The sequence below is a fragment of the Eschscholzia californica genome, unplaced genomic scaffold (assembly GCF_041429995.1).
Source record: "Eschscholzia californica isolate CP2 unplaced genomic scaffold, dmEscCali1.0.p SCAF_1, whole genome shotgun sequence".
Lineage (NCBI taxonomy): Eukaryota > Viridiplantae > Streptophyta > Magnoliopsida > Ranunculales > Papaveraceae > Eschscholzia > Eschscholzia californica.
This window is the reverse complement of record NW_028238198.1, coordinates 45,155,633-45,181,438: the sequence shown is the minus strand read 5'-3', so window position 1 is coordinate 45,181,438 and position 25,806 is coordinate 45,155,633. Positions and strand designations below refer to the sequence as shown.

The 25,806-nt window shown below is 36.1% G+C and overlaps 1 protein-coding gene across 5 annotated transcripts; it reads right to left on the bottom strand.

Annotated features, from left to right (window-relative positions):
* Positions 1 to 3,773: 3,773 nt before the first annotated feature.
* LOC147567113 (LMBR1-like membrane protein) lies at positions 3,774 to 13,339 on the bottom strand. 5 transcript variants are annotated; one of them, XM_086653740.1, is made up of 16 exons: positions 12,857 to 13,339; positions 12,120 to 12,196; positions 10,913 to 11,071; positions 10,071 to 10,284; positions 9,579 to 9,665; positions 9,359 to 9,498; positions 8,206 to 8,286; positions 7,972 to 8,036; positions 7,183 to 7,358; positions 6,250 to 6,380; positions 6,073 to 6,160; positions 5,008 to 5,221; positions 4,696 to 4,799; positions 4,461 to 4,614; positions 4,042 to 4,391; positions 3,774 to 3,983 (listed from the first exon to the last, which is right to left on the bottom strand). In XM_086653740.1, the coding sequence occupies exons 1-15, from the start codon at positions 13,022 to 13,024 to the stop codon at positions 4,105 to 4,107; spliced, it is 2,145 nt and encodes a 714-aa protein (XP_086509866.1). In that variant the 5' UTR covers positions 13,025 to 13,339; the 3' UTR covers positions 3,774 to 3,983; positions 4,042 to 4,104. The 5 variants fall into 5 exon arrangements, with proteins under 5 accessions (XP_086509866.1, XP_086509864.1, XP_086509863.1 ...); XM_086653738.1 differs by having other exon boundaries at positions 3,774 to 3,964; positions 12,857 to 13,311; XM_086653737.1 differs by having other exon boundaries at positions 3,774 to 3,964; positions 4,042 to 4,614.
* Between the last annotated feature and the right edge of the window lie 12,467 nt (positions 13,340 to 25,806).

Here is a 25,806-nt window from a genome sequence, read left to right as displayed (position 1 = left end):
GTCCTCCAATTATGTATTTTGTTTTCCATATCATGGTCATCGCCTGTTCGAAAAAAGTTTGGAACGGGAGATTTTTATCTCATACGTTATATCAAACGGAGAAGGAAGCGTTCGGCACTTAAAGCAAAAAGAGAAAGTACATATGGGTAATCCTCCTATACCGCGGCTAATTTTAGCTGTGTGATCATGAGGCCTTTGAGTTGGGGCCAATAAGCCTAAAGTATTAAGTTTGTCTTTGAATAGGAAGAAGAAATGGATCTGTATGGTCCCAAATAAGATCTATCTCGACTGCATAGTTCTACTCTTTTCACTCAAATTTCATGTCAAATTGGCGGAAGTCCTGAAATTAAGTACTTTGGGTTTTTTTTTTCTCTACGCGTGATTATTCTCTACATGTGTAGGTCTTTGTTGACTGATTTTGGACTAGATTAAGTTTGTCGATATCTAACTCAGAACTAATTATAGTGAAAAGAAGAAGCTTGTACTTGGTCAAGAAGTTGTACTGTTAATTCATGTGGCGGAGACTGTTAATATAATGATAAATGGATGAGTAGGAGTATTAAGATACCTAGATCATGAGATTATTAGGAAGAGTTGTTGAGATAGACCTTTCTTTATCCTGTTTATGTCTCTAATTTACCTCATCTTTTACTATATGACTAATAATTCTAATGGTAATCTCATTTGCCTTCAAACTTGGCATGTGAAAACGATTTTATAAGGTTAACTCGTACCCATTCAAAACCATTTTGAATGTTATATATGCATATTATATATAACCAAGCAATAAAACACAAACACGAGAATATTTCACTAAAACGTGTTTCTATATAATACGATTTTTTTGAGTTATCTATATAATACGATTTATTATAGGATATTCACTGAAAATTCTTCTGGAAAAAAATTGGTGTTCTTTTGTCCCCTTCTTTCATTTTTCCCTCCCACCACCGCTATCAACTTTCGTGACACCTTCTAGCTGCACTACCCCCTCTTATTCTAATCCTCACTTTCCTCTCGCCTTTCTCTCTCCCTCTCTCTCTCTCTCTCTCTTCGACAAAATGGAGGACTCTTTCGTCACAACTTCCGTCTGGTTCTCCGAACGAATGGTCATCTAGATATGGGGGTTCTAGATTGGGGCGAAGCAACCTTTGTCTGGTTTTCCATACAGGTGTGAAGCAACCTTAGTATGGTTTCCAAACAAAGGCTTCAAGCGGAAGATCCGTCCCCTTCGCCAGAACTTAGAGAGTGGCAGAGAGAAGGATGGAGAGAGAGAAAGAGGGGAGAAAGAAGATAGGGGGAGATCAAAGAGAAAGAAAGAGAAGAAGATAAGAACAAAATTTCGACCAGGGTCAGCAACCCTCTGCCGGCAACGTCAGAAAAGAATGTGGAAAAATTGATCCATTATGTGAAATTTTATGTACTGATGCCTTTTTTTGTTTTCCAGAAAATAAACCTTCGAGATAATATCAAATGTCTGCGGTTTTGGAGAATAATGGAAAATCTCCAAGAAATAAAATTTGTTTACAAAATTTTTTCAACTGAGATTGATTTTTTTTTTATTTTCTATTTGTTGATATAAGGCTTCCAATTTTGGGAGTTAAAAAATTAAACTTTTAGAAGATCCCACAAAGAGTTCAAAATGAAGTTTTATAAACTTAAACAAAATCTGTGTAGAGAGTTAAACTCCAATCTCTTTTCAAGTGTTTCTTCTTTTCTTCATCTTCTCCAAAGCTCTGTTTTTTTCTAATCACTAAACCCCAATTCTGTTTGACGATTTCTAAGGTTTAGAATGTTTTTTCCCTCTTTATTTCTCGAACTTTGTTTCTGATTTTTTGAGAAGTAAGGGTAGTAGAGGTTGGAGATTTGGGGAAGATAAGTAAGAGAAGTGATGGGAGAAGGAAGAACAAAGTCATGGCGGAGATAAGATGGATGTATATTTCTCTAGAGAAGAAGAAAGATGATTGAAAAAAGAAAGAGGGGAAAGAACTTATAATGAAAGTAAATTTTATATATCGTAAATTTTTTCTGTATTATCCACAGTGAAATATGTCCCGAAAATTATACAAAGAAACATGTATTCTCTAGAGAACTTATTCCGCAGAGATTTTTCTTTATACTCTGAAGCCACGGCCTATCAAATAAGCTTTGGTGTTCAACGAGAGAAAAAAAAAAAAAAGCTTTGGTTTCTTTTATTTATTTTTTTGTTAAGGACTTTGGTTTCTTTTATGCTAATGGATTATCAACTTCTCCAAAAATCCTTTTAACAAAAAAAAAAAAAAAAAAACTTCTCCAAAAATCAAAATGGTCAAGACAACAATTTTTCAAACCGGAAACAACTATATTTTGCACACGTGTGCCTGTATTTTAATCAGACCAGCAAAAAATAGTCTCATCTGAGGAGGATCTTTCCACGTACACGCAACCCACCACCGTGTTGGTCAAAACTCAAACTTGTGTGGGCCCAAATTCACCTTCCATTTACATCACCACCAATTGCCTCAAGTGTCTAGTAGTAGTATATTATTGACCCACCCCCCCTCCCTCTCCCAATGAACCACCCACCATAATAGAAGAGAGAGATAATTGATCAAGATCAAGAATTTAGAATTTAGAATTTAGAATTTAGAGAGAGAGAGAGAGAGAGAGAGAGAGAGATGGGATGGAATGGAAGTGAATCAAGTGTAAGATGCAAGAAACATCCAAAGCATAGGCAATCACCAGGGGTATGTTCTTGTTGTTTAAGAGAGAAGCTTTTAGAGTTCAATTCAACTTCAACTCCTTATTGGTTATCTCCTCTTTCTCTATCTTCTTCTTCTTCTTCCTCTACTTATTCTTCTCCTCATCCTCCTCCTTCAATACAACAACAACAACATCAACAACATCAAAGCATCAATAAGGAGGAAGTGGTGGTTTCTTCATCAAAACCCAATAATGAAACTAGTAGTATATCATCATTGAATAAGGAGGGAAATAAGCTTTGGAGAAGTCATTCTATGGAAGTTGTTATTCAAAACCATTCTATGGACGACGAATCGGCCGGAGATATTATTGATGTAGAAAAGAAGAAGAACAAGAAGAAGAAGAAAGGTGGGTTTTGGTTGAAATTACTTAGCAAACCTACCTCTTATTATACTACTAAAACAAACAAAAGTAACATCTTGATGATGCACTCAAAGACGACGACCGAGGCACGAACTCAACTGTTGTGAAGAATAACCGAACGAGTGAACGTCGGCGGCTGGCTAACCATCTTCTTCTTCTTTGACCACCTTTGTGGCTTCTTTTACTTCATTCAAAGGAAGCTAGTGTTTAGGAAAGAATGAAACCAACAAGGGAAAGGGAGGTGTTAGTCTTTTTGTATGTAAATTGTTAAGAGAGTTACAAAGATTGAAAATTTTGTTATGGTTGATTTGGTAGAGCCCATTTTGTTTCTGTTTTGTCTTAAAACTACTCAATGTATTTATACTAGCTATAAATGGTAAAATTTGTTGATTTTCATAGCACAAATTCGAGTTGAGCTCCAAGCTATTCAGATCTTGGTGCAACAATACTGTATGTCTTTTAGGTTTCTTGTCGACCTTCATTTAACAGAACCGGTAGAACGATCTTAGAAGATCGAATGCTCCTGGTTCCCAAATCACATTAACCAAACAAAAAAAAAGATGCAGATTATACAGAAACACAAGGATTCGGCCTAAAACTGTGTGATTGGTCTGTAAAAACGACTGATAATGTTATTAAAGGTGTTCATCAGTTGGAACTAAATAACAGATTGAACCTTATATTCATTCATACCAATGCTCAATATAAAGTTAAGGGTATGAATACAAAAGTGCAGTTTCACAAGTTTGTATGTAAATGTTACAAAACTCTCCTGTCGATATATCTTTTTCACTTTGTGATCATGGATGACGCTTTTGAGGACTAGTCCAAGAGCTCACCATTAACCTGTATAGTTATCCTGTACAGCAAAATCACATCTGAAGGAGATTCAAAATCCACAGAATTTGTTTAAGAACTGATCTATCCTTCTCTTACCTGTAGATTTCTAGTTTCAACGACTCTCTATATGCGAAATGTCGAGATTTCTTAGAGTATTTATCATCTGGATGGTCTCAAAGCTCTGATTTCATTGTTATCATCATATTCATCACTGTAATCACCATGGGTACCTGCTGGTTTTTGCAATCTTTGGAATATCTCATCCAGTGATTCGGATGAGGAGTCGTGGGAATTAACATTACTCTCCTGAACTTGACGTAGAGGAAGGAATTTCTTGGCCTCAATGTTAGCTTTGAATGTTTGAAAACCATTCTTCATGGATGCCCATTTTGATGCTAATCCAGAAGATGTCAAGTTACCAGTACTGTTCTGGTTCTCAGAATTGCCTGTTTCAAGCAAAGAGACTTTAGCTGAAGTAATATTCTTCTCCGACTTAGTGTTTGAGGCCTGCTTACTTTCCTGTTGTCTTATCGACGCGTACTTGTTTTCTATTGCCTCTCTGCTTGACCCATATTTTCGAGCTGCTTCTGTTAAAGGCTTTGATTGACTTGCTTTCCCACTGTCCTTGCCATGATTCGTCGATGCTTTCATTTCGATAGTAGTCTTGTCCTGAATAATAATTTCATTAGCAAATACTTGAGTAACAAGAATTGTGAAAAAAGAACGTGGAAATTAAGGGTGGGTCACTACCGTGTTATTGCCACTTTCAATATCCAAACTCGAATTGTTAAAATTCCTTGCCAAAGGAATGACGTGCTCGCCTACCTTACGCCCTTGTTCAAGCCAAGATCTTTCTGTAGGACATATGAGAAGAAATTTCAGTATATGATATTCAAGCGTTTTTAAGAAATGGAAATGTCCGACTAATCAAGAAAATAAACCATGTTGGGTACATAGGTATTTGCCTATGTAGCACGTTTCCGAAACCCCTAATCTTGAGACTGATAATCAGTAATAAATATGTAAGGCCTGCAAGAAGACAATGAAATTATATTTCCTCACCTTTCTGAAGGATAATTACTCCAGATGGATCAAATCCATCCATATCATCAGCTTCAGTCTGGAACCTGAACCTCATCCAGCTTCCGAAAAAATCAACTACTCGGTCAAAGAAATTGCTTACAACCAATATCGTGTAGACAACCATAATAAGTGGGTATATTTTATTAAACCCTTGCCCAAAGAAAGGGACAGCATCATCAATGTTTCCCATTCTCTGCAGAATGAAATGGAAACAATATCATCAGAGATTCAAAATGCTGATGCTTTAGTTTAGTTTGGGTTAGTAGTTGATAAGTATACCATGTAAACAAAGTAAACCGATGCTTTAGATTAGTCTGGTTAATACTTGGTAGCCTACAAGTGCACTTCGTGTCTATCCTTATAGATAAGATGAGCCATGGTTTCACTTTTCAGAATCAGAAAGAAGGAATCCTAGACGAAATTCTGTAAGAGAAGGTCAATGTATGTAGTATATCAATGATCCCAACATTACGGGGCTGTTTTGTTAGGTGGACTCTGCTTCAGATCAGATCATTGGGTTTCAAATTCAGACATACCGTAAGCTATTTAGAGCGGATTGGGAATTCCTTTGAGGAACTCGCCGAGTCACTCATACAGAGGAGTTCCAAATCCGACCTACCCACTTCCTCAGTATTTTGAAATTCTTTGTTTTTATTTTGGTGAAGGTAATCCATTTCTAATTTCTATTCGTACCAAACACTAAAATTTGGAAGAAACATCTCAGTATAAAGCCATTAACGGATCAAGTCATTTGTATAGTCCTCTCATTACTAACCCACCCTACCAGACCATAAAGAGACCTACAATTTATTTTCTCAAGGAAAATAAGTTCTCAAAATAAAAATACCATCCTAAACACACAAGCGCCTCAACATGCTAATTTTTGTCTGAATTCTAAACTACACTACTCCTACAATTTATCTGATGTTTGATACAGTTTCTATTAGAATGGTAACTGCACAACCGATGAACATAGAAGAGAGATGTGGTCAAGAAACGCTTTACTGAAAAGGAAAAAGTAACAATATATGACCAAAGACAAACCTTCTCGAAGACAGTTTTGGCATTTCCATCAAGACGGATAAGATTAAGAAAGTTGTACGAAATTGGAGGAGCATATCGAGCAACCATCCTAGAATAGATATCAGAACGAAGCTCAATTAGTTCCTCATTTTATTAGATAACGATGATGCCGCATTCATAGGATCAGTAAAAACGTACGAGCATATCATGAGCAAGCTTACTGAGCTTGTTTGCCTTGGTGTGAATGAGTAAAACATCAGCATCCCAATCTTGAACAAGGAGTAATATGTACACATGCACATATACATTAGAGGAATAAAAGCAGCTACCTGCAAAACAAGCGAAAAGCTAATAAAATTTTCCAGCTAATTAGCAGCAAATTTTGAAGAATCAGATTGTGAAGGTGTCATATTAATCATAGAAATAGAATTTGTCAACATAATGAACAAGAATTGCTCCTTAAGAAGTGTAACGAGAAAAAATAAGTAGTAATCTGAGTTAGTGATATATGTCATCCCACCACATTTATGGTCTTAATATGCTTAGACTTGTCACTTCACTTTTTAACCTGGCCTTTTAAACCCTTACATTGGCATGTAAGCTTGCTGGTTTAGAATGTTCCACAATTAGGCAAAAACCATCTATTGGCTTTCAGTTCTGAAATCGAAATGTCAGTTGACTCCTCACTTGGAAGCCATTAGATTTATCCAGTAGGGGTCGCTTCAACTCAGTGGGTGCATTCTTAATTTTCAGAAGCCAGTGCTCAATGTATTTGCACACGAAATTTAAAAGTTTTTATTCTCAGCTTCCACTCTAGAATAAAGCATTTGAATTCCAGTATGAGCTGATTGAAATATAATAGTTGGATCAAAGGTCTAGTCCTCGAAACATATATTTCACCGTTGACCTGTACAGGTGTGTAACAGCAGATCATAGGCCATCCCCGTAAATGATAAGGACATCATTTGAGCGTTCACCTTTCACATAGAATTTTCATCAACCAAATCATGTTTACTCTACCAAATTCAAGTCCTAATTATATGGTGAGTACTCGTTGTCCACTTATAGAGAGGCAGAAGTATTTGTTTTTTATTCCGGAAAGAAACAATTCTAAATGAATTGTAGTGTTACCTGTACACGCATCTCGTCCTTTCCCACTGCCTTAATAAGCAGAGAGAAGAGAGATAAATCAACTCCACTTGGCAGTAGAGTAGCCTCTGCTAAAAGGATTGCGACTGATATGCAACCAAAAATGATAGCTAAGAGTTTCTCAAGTTGCTTCCTCATTATACATCGCCAAACCAACTCTGTAAAATCCACTCACTACTTCAGAATTAGAATTGACAAAAAAACATATGCATGGTTTCTCTTTGTTTATATGTTCCAGAAGCCATAATAATAACAAACCACATTCGAGCAAGATCTCACTGAGAAATTCGTATTACAGTTCAGTACAGAGAAACTAGATACCACTTAAAACAATCTTAAGCCACATTTGGTTCATAAAGCAAGATAATTTAATGATTTTGAAACCAATTACCCAAAACAATGTAGATGGTGTTGGTTAGGCTATTTCTGGAATTGGGTTGTCTTACAGTCACTACTTTCTTTTTGTTGAAAGCAGTCTTACATTACTGATAAACAAGGATCTAAAAGGCAAAAAAGAATTTTTGTTGGTATTTCCAGATAAATGGTATTACAGCTTCATTATTGTAGGTAACAGTTTCGAGGTTCAATGACAAACACGATTTCATATATTAAAAGTTGAGAGAACAAACCCAGACTTTTAATTCCGTAAGTTTTTTTTGGGATCATAAACCTCGCCTCGTCCATCAAAAGAATAGCTAGTAGTATCATGACATATCTTATCCAAAAACAACAAACACTCACAGACACGCACACAGATGTCCAGACTAGTACCTGTTGTATCCAGAAAGGATCCCAACTTGCCAGGTCGAGCAGGCCTGAAGCTTGAAATATATTTCCTGCAACATTAACGTCTTGGAAAATTTATTACAGACTTTGATGTTTGCAGAAGTAATTTATCAGCTAACATGCATCTCAAAGAAGTATAGTATATACGTCAGACTACAATTCATTTATAGAGGTACCGAAACAAAACCAGAAGGGAGAAATGAATAGGTCATAACGAACCATCCAGTTCCAACGCGATGCTCGTAGTTTTTTATTGTGTCCTCCAGCTCAAGGGCCTCTGTGACGTAGGTCATATACTCGCTGCAATAAAACAAAATCTGATGAGAAATACTTGGGTACTCGTGATGATAAGCATAAGTCAGCAACTATAGATTATTATTGTGTTACCATCTGGTACATTTTAATGTTATTAACTAGTTAACACGAAATTTGTCTAGACATACTATTAAAGGGAAAAATTAAAGGAAAAATTGTACTCGTATTTACAAGTGTCTACTTTATGAAGGTTTTTCCCTCCGGAGAAAATTGATTCAGAAAGAAATGAAACTTGATGCAGGGCAACTATAATCCAAAGAATAGTAAACCTGGATAACGAATGGTGGTGGAAGACCAAGGTTCAAATGATCACGTGTAGTGAAAAGCATTGGAAATGAGGAAATACTTTGCAAGATACAAAAGTTCAAATAAATGCGCTAGAAATTAATTCCAATAGTTATGTTTATGTTCTGTGGTATTGGTATTGTCTCGTAACTCGTAACATGTTAAGAATGTATATTATTTAATAAGAGATGGTGAGAAAGATGGTTTAAGTAGAGACATGAAACATCATGGATGCATCAAGCATGATGTTACCATCTAGTAAAGGATCATTAAAACCAATAGTACTTTAAGAAAAAAAAAAGAGGCTACGAAAGTAAACCTACGTCAGACGTAAATACGAATAAACCGTCCATCGAGAGTGAAAAAGTTCATTAAGAGAGAGGGAAAGAGAGTTGACTCGGAAATGAAGACAGGTATTTTCGTGTAGGTCTGGATTATGCTTTGACTTGTAGCCTCTTCTAGCATTACTCATACTTTAAACACAACGACTAGTTGAGCAAGGACGCTTGGAGAATTTAAGCATGGAAAACGCCAACTGATCTCGACATACTAAAAATAAAAACTTGGACTTGATCAGCCAATGCCAGATTGTCGGAATGGAAAAATCATGAAGTAATATATTTACCAATGTAAGTAGCCTTGTGCAAATGAAAAGAAGTAATTGTTGAATAGATGCTACTACGATATTTCCATGTATTGTGCACTTTAGAGATTGTATTTACCAATTTCACACTCTAAAATTTGACTAGTAGTACATCATCACCACTCGTACCTTTTGTAACGGTAATACTCTTCTTGAGCAATTCTAAGTTGACGTCTAAGGGTTGCCATTGATTTATCATCAGTATCATAATCCATATCATTTTCTCCTAGTCTCCCCCCTTGTGGTTTGAAGGAAGGATCTTCTTTGAACTATAAAAAAGAAAATATTAAATTTTAAATTGTATGGAAAATTTCGAAGCTTCATATTTCCTTTTGTGCTTGAAAATTACCATCTCATTCAACATTTTGTCAATAACATTCATATAGGGCCTTAAAGGATCACGCTTGGACATTTGATTGGATGTTGCTTGAGCGACCTAATGAAAAACAAGACAATAGGTATGAGCAATTACTTAATGTGTAAAACACAGCTAGGAACAAAAAAGGGGAACAAATAAGAAAATATCTGACTATGCCCCATGCAGATGCAAGCTCCGAGGATATAAAGCTTATTTCCAAGTTGTCATCAATATTCCAAGCATAACAAGTACTAAAAAGCTTAACTTTTACACTAAATAACTTGGACACTTGTACAGATGTCGGTGTCCGACATGTGATATCAGTAACCAAAAACTGGGAATGAAATTTACTGTGAGTCTGTCGATATCAATTCCACAATAAAAAGAATTCCAACGTCCAGTAAAGTTCAAGATATCAAAGGAAGCAATCTTTCCATGCGTACCTCTAGGAAACATTTAGATTGTTATAAGAGGTATACTTACAACGATAGCATTAGAAAATTCTTGATGAGCATTGTCAAGTTTCACAGCCATCTTCGCAACCTTATGAGAAAGTACTTTTTGGCGAGTGGTCCAATCTGCATTTCTCCATGCACTCCTTGGGATTTCACTCAAACCGAAACCAAGAAGAAATGCGCCTGTAACAAGTCCAAATGTATTCGAGCAAGCCATAGCTAAACCAGTGATACTACCACTCCTATTGATACAAAAATCAAGAAATACGTAAGAAACAAATTTCATGAGAGAAGACTGGCCAAATTAAAACCATGGTAGCCAGAATAAGGATAAAGGTTGGATGGCATTGGTTCAGGATGCAGAGAAATTCCACCATCTATATTAATGAGAGAAGGCTAGAATAATTATATGCATTCAATCAAGTACTAAATCCATATGATTTCTGTCCAGTCAAGATTGATATTATGTTTAAAAATGCTTAAAAGGAGTTCGATATATAAGCCTTAAGTCAGACAAAGAAAGTCTAGATTTGTCTAGAATCAATTACCAGTGAAGCATGAACTTCTTCACTAATGAAGTATAATACTAATCAGACTATACTCTCCATCATCCGGCCCTAAGTATCATCATACAAAAATCTCCCCATCCTTTGACTTGTAAAACCGAACTGTGCACCGACCTTAAAAATGTACGTGACCTACATCTGGGTTCTGGGGATCCTACTTACCAGCCACCAATATCGGAGTTGATGGGTCAAAAAGGTTAATGAATATTCTTACGCTCATAAATTCTAATGGTTTAAATGACACGTGGACCAAAAATATATTAATAAATAGATGAATAAAAGGCCTTTTGGTTAGGAGACAAACCAGTGTCTACGCATGAGAATGAGAAGAATAAGCCCGAAAAGACCAACAACTCCCAGGATTAGATAGAACACAAGGTTTGCATGTAGACTAGCCCTCAGCCTTTCTTTCATGGTGAAGTCGCCAGCATCTTCATAACCCTGAATAATGGGAGCCACAGCCCTACACAGGGAAATAGTACATTGAAAAACAATAAGAGTCTGAATGTGAAAGACAATGCTGATTATAGCAACAAGAATAGCATGTTAAACGGTTAAACCACAGAATACCATCTTCACGTAATTAAACATCACAGAGCAGATACGATTTCGACTTTTTTTCCATAGCTAAATTCTTATACTCAAGAAACAACACAGTAAGCATGACCAACATATAGTAATTCAGCATTATACTTATAGAGCTGTATATGGATATGACTTTATATGTGAACATGTTATTCCTATAAGCATGACACTAACACAGAGATGGATATAATTGTCAAGGATAGAATAATCTTGACACATAGTCTTGACCCCAAGTTAACTGAACGTGAAAAAGATAATCTGGGGTTCCAACAAACTGCCACTTAGATGTGTTCCAGCTCAGGATCCTGCTCCTTAACCTTACATAAGTGGCTTTCTTGTAGTTCTTTTTCGTTAAAGTTATACTACAAGTATTGGCTTTCCAGTTTTAATTTCTACTTCTTAGTTAGTTATCTTAAGCTCCTCCACATCTTCATATATATGCACATGACATTATTTGCCTAATCGGATATCAATAGGTTCTACTACTAAATATCGGAAGTGTAAATCGGGAAAAAGAAAAACTGTCGCAAATTGCAAATATGTGGCATGGAGTTCCACCAAACATTGTACTGCAGAAAATAGATAAGACGTAAGATGTGACCATTGGCTTGATTCTGTTCACCTATTAAAAACAATGGAATGGAAAGAAATTGGAGACCGACAGTGGTGGCTCACTCAAACCAAACTCTCAGAGCTAGGCCTTCATGATGATAACTCTAAAATGCTACTTCCATGGTAATATGATATACAATATGATGTAGATAGATTGGCTCAGTGGTATTTGTTACCCAATTCGTTGAAATAACTGGATAAAATGTTACGGGAATAGACTACTTTCAAATGAATATAGAAATAGTTACTTCTGCAGTTAACAAAAGATGATGATGATGAAAAACAGGGGCAACGAAAGTTGAGTTCCAGCATACCAAGTAAGCGCGAATGTACTCCAATATGACCAACTCCAAAAGAAAGCAATACCTCCCTTCTCCTGGCCAATTATTGTCTGCATGACCAATGACCAAATCCATTTAGTTACATTACCAAAATCAATAGCTAACTTCAGATCTTTCATTAACAAACAACCCGAGAATCACACTTGTAATGCATCTACACCTTCTACGCATGTAAAACTACATTCAGTCCATAAAAAAAAAGTTTACTTCATACCCCTAGAGTTCAAAACCAATGCGTACGACAGCATAACTAATTTTGCAGTAATGAAGAACTCAAACTCGTCTAGATTTACACCTTATGAATAGACGAACAAGTCAGTTTTAACACAGACCCATATTGGTTGACTTCACATCTTCTTCAGCATCTCATAACCAACCAAAAATTGCTATAGATGTTAAAAGGATTCAGGCAAAATTGGGTACAACCTAAGGATGTATAACGACTAACATTAAGATAAATGGATTTTCAAACTACCCAGAAGCTGATTAATGATTTTTGACCAAGAAAAACTGATTTATGAATACCCAATAGATGAAAAAGACAATTAAAAATCAAAACTTTCATAAGCTAATAAGGGATCCAAAGATCAATCATATTTTTCTAATTGGTAAGAGGGTTATTGCAAATAAATTATGTCAACCGAGATCAAGAATAGATGAATGAAGATCATCTAAAAACATTCTAGAGAGAGAAAGGGAAATTTGGGTACCGTCCAGATGTCGGCAGGGACAAGGATGATGATGGAAATGGAGCAGAACCATGTATAACCAACAGTGAAGAGAACATAACGAGGAACACCTGGTCCAGCAAAGTATCTTAGAGTGAATACAACCATGCCCAGGGTGAGAGGGAGAGAGATCAGATAGAAAACCCACATCTCTCTCTCTCTCTCTATTACGTTCTCTCTATTCTTCTGAGAAGATTTGGTGGTGGATCGATGATGATGAAGAAGAAGAATTGTTTCAGAAATTTAATTGAGGATTTGAAGGAAGTCTAGAGAGAGAAACTGCGTCGGAGAGGTGATTGAGAGAAAGGGGAAAAAAAAACAAACCCTTTCTTCCTTCTTAATTCATTGTTTACAGCTGAAGTGGAACGCTCGTTCCTGTATTCTATTTTTTTTTTTTTCTTCGTTTGAATCAGACTTATCTGACTCAATCAGACTTCAAATCATCCATCCAAACGGGTCAGATATAACTGAGTCCTTTTGGGCCTGACTCAAATAAATAAAAAACTATTTGTTGTTTGGATCCCCTTTCGTATTATTGATTTGTTGTTTGGACTCCATTTTTCCAGACTTGCACTTTGGACTCCCTTTTGACGGAATCAAAAGAGAATATTCCATCTCTAAAGTTATATTTGAAAAAAGTCCTAGTTTATCCTTATGTAATCAATATTGCATTTTCGACCCCCTAGTTTATTTAACTCAACAAGATCGATGGTTGCTACGTGTACGGAGATTAGAGGTCAAGATTATTCAGTCCATAAAATCGTTGGAACCCGTTTGGACCGACTCGACACTGGTTCTTCTTCAATTTTAACCCTACTTCTTCTATCACAACTCTGATTTGTCCTAAATCTGACGTGAATAATCTCTCTCTCTCACTAAATGTTTGTTTTGTTAAAGATCTAAAACTTTTCTTTCTTTATCTTGATTTTGTTAAAGTTCAACTCTTGCAATTACAACAATGAAAACCTAGCTCGTTTGTTTTTTGATATTTCACTTCACTGTTGAACATTTTCGCGTTGCTCTTGTAAAGTATGATTATAATTCCGAAATTGGCTCTAAGGTAATTGAGATTCATCATTTGTAAAGATTCATCTTTAGGTACTGGATGTTGATTTGAATTGCTATTTGTTGGTGAATGAGTTAGTAATCTCTGATTATGAGATACCCATGTCTTAAATTTCACTATTTTAATTTTGTTTATGAACATAATGAGTTTTTATTGAACATAATGGAGTATCATACAAATGTGACTGATGCATTAAGCTTTGAATGAGTTTTTTTTTAATTGAAAATCATTGGATACTCAAACTCATGGTTCGTCCCAAAGGATTTGTGGTTTGCAAGCTATAGAGAGAGAAAGTAGGAAGAAGATGGAATTCCCTGAAAAATGTTAGGTTAAAATCGATGTTTGGTTTCCAGGGTTAACTCGATGGATTTTGTTTGTTTGGGTTAGGTGAAAATCGATTTTTCCAAGGACAACTTGCGGGTTGTATATTCGGGTTGAGTTAACTTGTGGGTTAACTACTTAGATTGGGTTAGGTTATGTAGAGGGTAAATTAGTATTTTCCCATCTAGTTAGGGTAAAATCGTATTTTTATATCCCTTGTCCATGTGAACTGTTATATTTAACTCACTTTTTAAAAAAAAAAAATGAGTCCAAAGCGTAATTCTGGAAAAAGATAATCCAAACAACAAGTCAATTACGTGAAAGGGGGTCCAAACATCAAATCTCTCAAAAAAAATATATATTGATTTAAACCAGAATTTTCGTTCATATTTAGGAATTTAATCCAATACAGTTTACATGATTTTGAGAGTTTTGACTCCTTTGAGTACAACATGAGACTTACAAAAGTAAATTACAATACGAGACTTACAAAGTAAATTACAACATGAAGCTTAAAGGAGTACAACATTATAATAACAAAATGAAAAGACCCTAAAGTCACAAAATGAAAAGATCCTAAAGATCACAAATCACAAGACCCTAAAGGTCTTAACCTTTGTTATACTTAAATATATGTAGGAACGATGAACCAAGACGAGGTTGTTGAGTGAATAAGATGTTGTCCTCCTGATTTAGTAAGATGTTGTCCAATCTTCTTTTTGGTGTTCTTTCTTTTTTATCCTTCATTATCGTTGTAGCCAAATCTGAATTGAAAGTTGTAGATGAATCAACAAAGACCAGCATAATTAAGTAATAAGTGATAGATGTAGTAGAGAGCATCATAAAAGGAAAACCCTAAATTAAAGGTGTCTGATCGACAAACTTTTCAAAGTCTTCAAATAAAGTACTTGAAGAAAATCACCAAATCAAACGAAGTAAAGTGACTACTGATATTCTCTTTCTCAATAATCTCATATTTGGGATTCACCCGCAAATCTGATTTAGACTTTTCTTTAGATTTGACAATCATAGAAAAAGAAATAAGAAAGTCATCGAAGATCTGAACATGAAGAAGGAGACGAAAGGTGACCAAAAGAAACTCAAATCAAACTAATCCTCACCCGATTAAAGTAGAAAGAAAAAAACTAAAAAAGAACAATTAGAGTTCCCCTTTAACGAAAAAGGGGTTTTGGTGAAGGGATCACCGTAGAGATCGAAGATGGTTACTTTTAGAGGGGAAAAAAATGAGTGAGAGATGGTTGCAAATAAAACTTTAAATAAGGTTTTATACCTTAATAGAAATAAGAAAGCACCACCTATATTTTCCTTTTTATTTTATTCTTTTGGAGAATTGACTACGAACTATGTTAGCCAACGAATAACTAAAGGAGTCTAAAGCCCAATAACATAGATTTTAATGTTCGACAAACATAATATGGCCTTTGAAGACTCAAAAATGTCTTAAATCAGAATGTCACAGTGCTTATTCAATTCATGAATGTTGACGTATCTTTTTGTTATCTCTTCATAATGTACCAATATCTTGTAATGACTCTTGTAATCACTATCTATTAAAAAAAAAAGGCAAAGCCATATAAAGTACATTAGCGACTTAACAACTACAGACAATTTTGTTGGTTAGTGAACCAAACATTCTATTAGTCAGAGTAGGGGGCAAATGGTAAAAATTAAGGGTCTGTTTGATACGTGTGAAAATGTGAGTAAGAAAATCAACATTTTTCTAATGAGTAAGAAAGTCAACTCTTTCACATGTGAAATCATGCTTTCAAGTGTTTGGTAGGGGTGTGAGAAAATCTGCAAGTGCCTTTAAAATATAATGGACTATTCTTCTATTAACCAAATAATCGAGGGTGCCTTTAAAATTCGTCTTCTTCTTTTCTTCCAAAAACCTAATGTCTCCCTTCAGATTCATCTTTCTGTCTCTAACAGTCTACCAAACTCTCTCTCTCTAATTCCCTTATACGTTTTCACCAGTTTCTTCCACCATTACTAATGGAAGCAGAGAACAGTCATATATGTTTATGGGTTGATTTTGTTCTCTAACTTCTATAGTTAGTTGATATTCTATATAAAGTTTATGGTTTATGAACTAATTTTGCTCTCTAACTTCTATAATTATGATTTTTTGTTCTCTAAGACTCTAACTTATATAATTAGTTGATTTTCTTTGTAGGTTTGTATTTCTAATGTATAAATCATGTCTATAATTGATATAATATAAGTTTATGGACTAATTTTGTTCTCTAACTTCTATAATTGGTTGATATTCTTTATTGTTTTGTATTTCTAATGTATAGACAATGTTTATAGTTGATATAAAATAGGTTTATGGACTGATTTTGCTCTCTTTGTTTCTTTTTATTATTTAGGTATTTTTCTTAGTTTCCATCGATGGATTCTATTGGTTCTGGTGCTTCGAGTGCTCCTGCTTTGGTAAGGAAATCGGGAGATATGGCATGGGAATGGGGAAAATGTCGGGATGCTAATAATTTGAATTTAGTTTGGTGCAAACTATGTAACAAGAAGATGTCCGGAGGCATTTATAGATTGAAAGAGCATCTTGCTCATAGACAAGGAAATGTGAAGGGATGTGGCAAGGTTACTGAAGAGATAAAGAAAGCAGTTCAAGCCATGACTGAGGTAACAAAGAAAAGATTGGAGAAGGCTAGAGTTAGTAGTATAATTCGAGATCATGATCTTTTGGTAAGTGGCGATATTGAAGAAGAAGACATTGAGTGTCAAGAGATTGAAGATGAAAGAACTAAATCTAAGCAACCTGAGGTAGTTGGTGGTTCTAGTGGAAGAAGTCTGAAGCGATCAAGTAACATTAGAGGTCCTTTGGATACTATCTTTAGTCCGGACTACAAAAAAAATGAAGCAAAGTACATTGGAGCAGAATAATCCGATTAAAATTGGATTAAAGCCCCTAGCTTGGAAGGATTATGCTCGTTGGGCAATCGAGAAAGGATTACCTTTCAATGCTTGTAAAGGTGAAAGTTTCCAAAGATTTTTAAATTCTGTTGGTGAGTATGGAAGAGAGTTGCCAGCACCATCTCCCTACCGTGTGAGAACAACCTTGTTTAAGTAGATTTTAAAGGAAACAGATGACTTCATTGAATCCTTTTGACCACACTGGAAGTCTTATGGATGTTCTATAATGTCTGATTTTTGGACTGATGGAAACGGAAGATGTTTGATTAACTTCTTAGTTAGTTGTGAGCAAGGAACAGTTTTTCTAAAGTCTATCGATGCATCTGAATACATTAAGGATGCAAATCTCATTGTAGGCATGATCAATGAAGTTATTGAAGATGTAGGCGAGGAGAATGTTGTTCAGGTATATATGTTAATTTTCATTTATTTTTGCGTTCTCCTTACATCAATTACTTAACTAATTACTTTTTTTTTGTTATGTAGTTTATTACCGACAACGGTTCAAATTTTAAGGCTGCAGGCAAGATCTTAATGGAACAACATCCTAATATGTTTTGGACTCCTTGTGCGGCACATTGTGTCAACTTAATGTTGCAAGATATTGGTGATAAATTTCCGAAGATCAAGAGTGCTTTAAGTGAGTCTAAAGTTGTTACAACGTACATCTATAACCATGGTAGAGTTTGAAGCTTGATGAGGAGATTTACTGGTGGGAAAGAGTTGCACCGATCTTGCGTGACTAGATTTGCTACTGCTTTCTACATAATCAAAAGTATTCATAAGAACAGGGGTCATCTACAAATGTTGTTTGTGTCAGATCAATGGACACAATCCGATTTTGCTAAAAAGGCTTATGGTAATAGATGTGCAAGGATAGTGGCTAAAAATAGCTTTTGGGATAATGTGCAGTTCGTGTGTCAAGTGTTGGCACCACTAGTTGATGTGGTAAGATTGGTGGCACTGAAGAGAAACCAAGTATGGGATACATATATGAAGCAATGGTTATAGCAAAGGACCAAAGTAAGAAGAACCTTGGCAGTGACAACATGACACGAGCCAAAGTTTGGGAAATTATTGATAACCGCTGGACGGATCAATTTCATCATCCTTTACATGCAGCTGGTTATTATTTGAATCCCTCGATTTACTACGGAAAGGGTTGGGAAGTGGTTGAGACTGATGCGGTTACGAATCAAGTTTTTCTTGCAATGAGTAAATTGGTGTCTGATGAGCAAGCTTTGGAGGAAACGAATAATGAGATGTTTCACTATAGGAGGGCAACTGGATCGTTGGGACATGAGTTTGCGAGGAAAGGAATCAACAAATATTTACCGCGTAAGTTTTTTTAAAATGTTACATTTATTCACTTTTGTGGCGATCTTATGGTTGCTTTCTTTTGTGACGAAATGTAGATAAATGGTGGACACAATATGGAAAGGGACTACCTTACCTTCAAGCATTTGCTAAAAGAGTTTTAAGTCAGACATGTAGTGCTTCACCATGTGAGCGCAATTGGAGTGCAGTTGATCATGTAAGTTACACTTTAATCCATCTTATTTTTACCCATTAAGTAATAAGTTAAATACTTCTTTTATACTTGTGTCTTTTATTTTGGCCAGCGCTTTGGGGAAAGCTAAATAGTTTCCGGGGTGTGAAGACTTGGTCAAAAATTGGTCAATTTTGAGTTAACCTATTTCTTTTGTAAGTTGTTATAGGGAAATAAATTTAGGGACTTAAAAAAAATACAAATTTTGGATGGACTCCAATAAACAAACAAATCCTACAAAATCTTCTTAGGGATCAAACAAAAAGGCAAGTGTGTTTTAAAACTTCCCCATTAAACCTCCATTAATGTTCTTCAAGTTCTTCATCTCCATGATTTTTCTTCATCTTTTATTAATAACTACTCTTCATATTCATCTTTGAACCATTAAACAACTTTATTTTTCTTCAAAAATCTCAGATTAGTTACCCTATCTAAAACCCTAAAATATGGAGAAAAACCTTAACAAAATCTATAATGGTGATGGAAGTATAGCTAATGATAACATCAATCAAGAAGACCAAGAATCATGGTTGGGTTTAGATGACATTGAAGAGGTAATGATTTTTTTACTTTATTTATTATGATTTTTTTTTAACCCTTAAACCCCAGCTCCTTAAACCCCAGCTGGTTCGTGAGAAACAGAAAAATACTGTTTCGTGGTTTCGTGGGTTAAAGGACCACGAACCATTTCGTGCACACGAACTGTTTCGTGGGTTTTCATTCCACGAAATGGTTCAGTGCACTTTTAACTTCCTTTAGTTTTTGTATGTACTTATTTTCGTTTCATTCTTTTTTCAGTCTTTTAAACTTGATTCAAATGCTTCTTCAATGTCCGGAGATGCAGCACCTATTCTAGTGTTTGTCGATGTATCGCATTTATTTCCAAAAGGCATGGTATGTAATTTGTGGTACACCTTGTTAACGTTATTACCGATGTTATCGATTCATTCTTGTAAAACACATAATGTATTTTTTTATATGTCGCAGTTGTTTGATTCGAGGAATGACGCAATAGTTTGGTGCACTGAAACTACTTTAGAAGCTCGATTTGTTATTGTGAAAAAAGGAGTGAGGTTAGTAAACAATGAAGGAAAGGGATCGTATACCTTGTTTCGGTGTAGTCGAAGCGGTGTTTTTGGTAGCCACAAAGGGAAAAATTGGGTTTCTAATACGGAACCAAGTAAAAGGAGACGTACGGGTTCTTCTAAATGTGATTGCCCATTTGGTATAAAGGTAAAATATAGCGTACCTCACGACAAGTGGATTGTTGAATTACTCGATGGACACCACAACCACCCGTTGGAGAAGAGCCTCACAGGTCATCCATATGCAGCTAGGTTTAAAGAAGATGAGCTAGAATTAGTTACTGCATTAACTAAAAGTGGATCACGCCCTAAAGATATATTGTTGCATATAAAACAAATGAAGAAAGATAGGCCTAACTTTTCTACAATGAGGACTGTGTACAATTCTCAACGAAAGGTAAAGTGTGAGGAAAGTGAAGGTAGGTCAGTAATGCAACAGTTTATGAAGTTGTGCATGGATTACCACTATGTAGTCAAGCATAGATGCTATGAAAATTCCGAAGAGGTAAAGGACTTGTTTTTTGCACACCCTAGGAGTGTTCAGCTTGCGTTGTGTTTCCCTTAGTTTGTTGTCATTGATTGCACTTATAAAACCAACAAGTTCAAACACCCTTTGCTCCAGGTAGTCTCAGCTACTTCGACTGGGAAGACCTTCGTAGTGGCAAACGCATTTATAAACAACGAAAAGACGGAACATTATACTTGGGTTATGGAATGTTTCCGAGAGTTATATAGTGTTGGTGACTCTCCTACTGTATTCATTACTGACAGGGAACTCGCATTGATGAATGCAATTGAGATCATATTTCCGGATGCGAAAAATATGCTTTGTATATGGCATATAAACAAGAATGTCCGGGCCAAGGCTGAAAAATACTTAGAGATTGTAAATAAGGATAAGAAGATGGATGCAAAAGAGAAGAAACTTGAGAAAGATAAAATGGTTGATGAGTTTTTCAATGAATGGCAGCTTGTCACGTGGGCAGATACCGAGGAACTATACAAGACTCGGGTTTATAAACTCTTTGAGAAATGGAGAAAATTCTCCATAGAGTTAGTAAGTTATTGTCAAGATACATGGTTGTCACTCTACAAAGAGAGATTTGTCCATTTTTGGACAAACCAGATACGACATTACGGCACCACATCAACAAGTAGAGCTGAGGGAGAACACAGGAGGCTCAAGTGTTTCTTGAATAATTCGTTAGGAAATTTTGTTTCATGTTGGGAAGCTGCTCATAAGTGCTTAGATGTTCAGTTTATTGGCCTCACGGACTCATTTGAGAATAATTTGAGAAAGGTGTTGCATGCCCATCAAATTAAGTTTTTCGACAAATTAAGGAACGTGGTTGCACACCGTGCGATGGATATGATGTTGAAAGAGATGAGTCGAGCTGATTATGATAGTGAGAATGTTTGCCTTTGTATACTTAGGCGTACGCATGGTTTACTCTGTAAACATGAGTTGATGAAGCAACTTGCTAGTAATGTTCCTATACCACTTGATGCGATCGATAGATATTGGAGACAATTGTCATACGACGTCTTGATTGAGGTCCAGCAAACAAACTATGATGACCTACCTGAACATATGATTGTCAGAGAAAGGTGGTGGAAAGCCTCACAACCAGAGAAGGAGCAAATGAGAATTGACCTACGGTTAGTCGGTGCTCCTAAAACGACAAACATGAGAGAACCTCAACAACCGATTCTTGGAAAAGGTCGGCCTTCAAAAAAGCAAAGTCAGAATGATAGGTCGACTAAAAGGAATCCATCTAGCTTTGAGATTTTACAAAAACAGAAAGCGTTAACAGAGAAATTAGAGAAGAAATTAGAAAAAGAAAAAGCATTAAAGGAGAGATTAGATAAAAAGATAGCAAAGGATAAAACCAAAAAAGAAACGGCGGATATGCAAAAGGGAGAAGAAGTGAAGATAAAAATAGAAAAAGATGATGATGATGATGTTGTGCAAAGAAAAGGGTATGCCGAGATTATATCTGATATAAAAGGATCAAATAGGATTACCCACTTTAGGCAAATGAATGAAGAAGAACTGGATCTGAAGATAAAAAACAAGAGAGAGGATTTTGAAAGACGTAAACTCATTCCACAAAGATGCCAGTCGAGAATGATATATCCTCCAATGATAGATTCAGTATTTTTGAAATCAATCTCTAATCACATGCAACCATTTATCTACAATATAGAGAATGTCCCGGGGGACGGGCATTGTGGCTTTCATGTTGTAAGTAAAGCAATTACTGAAGGACGTCAAGCATTGGGTAAAGAAATTCGACGTAAGATGTATGATCACATTGTCGCGAATGAAGCTTTTTACAAGTTAATGTGGCATGATGATATCATTTCCCAACTAAAAGACGTTATCATGTGCACGGATGATATTGCTTCCCAAAAAAATTGGTTTTGTATGCCATTATGTGGATTTGTTGTAGCAGAGACTTTTGCACGTCCGGTGGTGATATTATCAATCAACATGAATTTGACCTTTTTTGCCGACTTTGACTGGGCCATCGAATTACAACAAATGTGAAACAATCGTTCTTGCTCATCATAAAAATGATCATTATCTTTGGGTCACCTCTGCCTTTTGTCCCACCATTTACTTTCTACGAAAAAGTTGAAAACGAAAATTACTGGGCTTGGTACAAGTTATTTGAAGCAGAATTTGGCGGTTATAAGGATTTGGTTGGTACGGGTCCGATAGAAAGTTTTGATGATCCTATGATTATTATTTAGTTTTACTTTTTTGAGTTTCGTAAGATTTTAGTTTCACACGTGTTTAACATATTTTGGGGAAATGTAATCGAGAACTATGAGTATATATTATTAACTACCACGAAGATGAATAGATTTTAGTTTCACAAAATTTTTTTTTTCGGCTCTGTCGCATTTCGTGGACAAAAATTTGCTACTGCTTCTTACATATTTCGTGGGCACGAAATACATTAGAAACAGTAACAAGTTTTGGTCCACGAAATGAGACTTTTTTTTTGCTCTGTCCCATTTCGTGGACAGAAATATGTTACTGTTTCACAAATATTTCGTGGCCACGAAATACATTAGAAACAGTAACAAGTTTTGGTCCACGAAATGGGACTTTTTTCGATAAGTCCCATTTCGTGGACTAAAGCTTGGTACTGTTTCATATAGATTTCGTGGCCACGAAATCTATATGAAACAGTGACAATTTCTGTCCACGAAATAGGACTTGTTGTTTTTGCTGTGTCCCATTTCGTGGATATAAACATGTTATTGTTTTATACATATTTCGTGGCCACAAAATATCTATAAAACAGTAACAAGTTTTTGTCCACGAAATGGGACTTCTCCAAAAAAGTCCCATTTCGTGGACCAAAACTTGTTACTGTGTTTAATGGATTTCGTGGCCACGAAATATTTGTGAAACAGTAACAAGTTATTCTCCACGAAATTGGACAGAGCCGAAAAAAAAAACTTTTTCAAGAAAAAAACTTCTCCAAGATTTCGTCTGTATGGTTTGGATGAAATCCATTGAGATATTTGATTCCCTTTTGAAGCTTTTGAAAGATTGTTTGTGTAGTTTAGAGAGTGAGAGAAATGAGCATTTAAGTACTCTTCATTCCAAATGGCCAAAACACCTATCAAAGTCATCTTATATAAAAAACTCATATCAAAGTGGTCTTACATTAAAAGCTCCTATCAAAGTCGTCTTACATCAAAAATATGACATAGATACCAAAACAATAAAAAGTTTCTTAATCTGACGGCACATCTTCAGCTTCGTTGACTATCAACTCCCCGATGTGCACCATTCTCTCCTTCGTCTTTGGAGAAATTGGGTCGCTTTGACCACCCCCACATGTCTTCAACTTTTTAACAAATTTTTGTAAACGCGATTTCTGAAAAAAAAAAAAGAGTTTAGTTTAGTACTAAAGTTTGGTGGTTTAATAAGAATTTAATTCCGTAAGTCGTATTACTTACCATTTTTTTGAACCTTCTTTCATAGTCTGTTGCGGCTGGATGAGGAGGAGGAACTTCTTCAACTCGAACATTTGGGTTACATACCTTAAGGTGAGAAACCATTTCATACCACGACATGTACTCTGGGACAGTAGCACCGGGAGTAGTCATATCATTACGAGTTCCCATGAGGTTTAATCTCCGATCGTTTCTGGTTGACCATTCCCAAGCAGGTGATGAACCATAATAAGGCACATACCTCTTGCTCGTCAACATAGACTTCTGTGCATCATGGTCGCGAGGAGGTTCTGGAATCATCTGAGGAAATCCGAGCTGCCGGATGGCTCGTTTTGGGTATAATAAACCAACTATATCGAAATTGACAATCAACCCAAAGTAGAGTAACAACTCGTCCTCCATATAATCATCTCCATACTTCGAGTAAGGATTCCAAGCAACCTGCCCCAAACAATAAAAACAATTATAAATATTCATTTCGAAGTAACTAAAACTAATTTACGTATGAAAATTACATGGAGTATATGACTTACTTGTTCAACTAATAGGTCGTCCAGTTTCTGTCTATACTCTACGAGTGATCTCTTTCTAGCTTTGACCCTAGCAGGCTTCGGTAACCATCTCGCAGCCAATGCCAACCCTTGTTCAACTTCCGGTTTAAGTTCCGAAGCATTAAGAGTAGGAAAATACTCGTAAATCCAAACCTAAGAAAATGCTTCAGATATTCAGTAAACTAATTATAAAAATAAAATTAATAAAATGATTGAGTACGAAACTCGAACGTACCATGAGAAGGGTAAAGCATCCACCCATCTGTTTCACTTCAAACCTGCTCGCAGTTGACAATTGATTCAACAGGTTAGCAAGACAGGCGGAGCCCCATGAATGAGTATGGACCTTGTCCAACTCTTCAAAACACTGAAGATATTGAACATTCACCCTGTTCCCACTCTTGTCGGGGCAAATACAAGATCCGACAACGTAAAGTAAATACGCTCTCGCCGCATACTCCTTCTTCTTCCTCGAAAAATTGTTCATTGATTTTGCAAATGTTGTCTTAAGAAATTCTAACTTCACTGTTTTCAAATGCCCATTCTTTAGAGCATCCATCGACTCTTAACGGCTAAGTCCCAGAGTTCTATTCATCATTTCTAACATTTGATCCAAGTTCGTTGTATTGTATACTTCACCATTTACCGCACTTCCATCAATAGGGAGACCAACGATGTGTTTCACATTGTTCAGTGTGATCCTTATCTCCCCAAACGGTAAATGAAAAGTGTTGGTCTCTGGATAAAACCTCTCAACAAAAGCACTAATAAGTGCCTCATCTGGCCTTCTATACACATAGTCAACGATAGGTTGAAATCTTGAATTTCGAACCGTTTCCTTCACAAAGTTGCACTCTGCGTCAAGATCCCATTTATCAATCCACCCAGCCGTGGGTTTCACGGTCAAAACTCTTTCCAAAAATTAGAAGCAAACGCGAAATTAAGGAAAAAATTAAAATACATAAGAGAAAAGATTAAAAAAAACAAAATACATAAGAAATCAATCATATACAAAACAAATACAACATACCTTTCCAAGCCATATATGGTTGGCAATGTGCCACTTGTAGAACTTAAGTAATGTTCTGTCCATAGGGAATCCAACATCGTCAGTCAAATAGCCTTGGTCATCTTCTTCGGATTCTTCGCCTCCTCCTTCGCCTCCTCCTCCAACTCGTCCTTCCTCGCTGGACTCCTCGCCCGAGACGTCCTGCTCTCTGTTCAGTTCATCATGAGACTCGTCCTCCGACAAGTTAGGTTGCTGAGTCCCCCTATTTCTCTTTGCCATTTGTTTCGTGCGAGCCCCCCCCACGTCTATCTCGTACCGACATGGAAGGCCTAACGCGAGGCACCACTTCACGTGGAGGGGACACTTCGGCAGATTCATCCACTCTCTGTTTTTTACTCCTACATATCAATATATTAAAAGT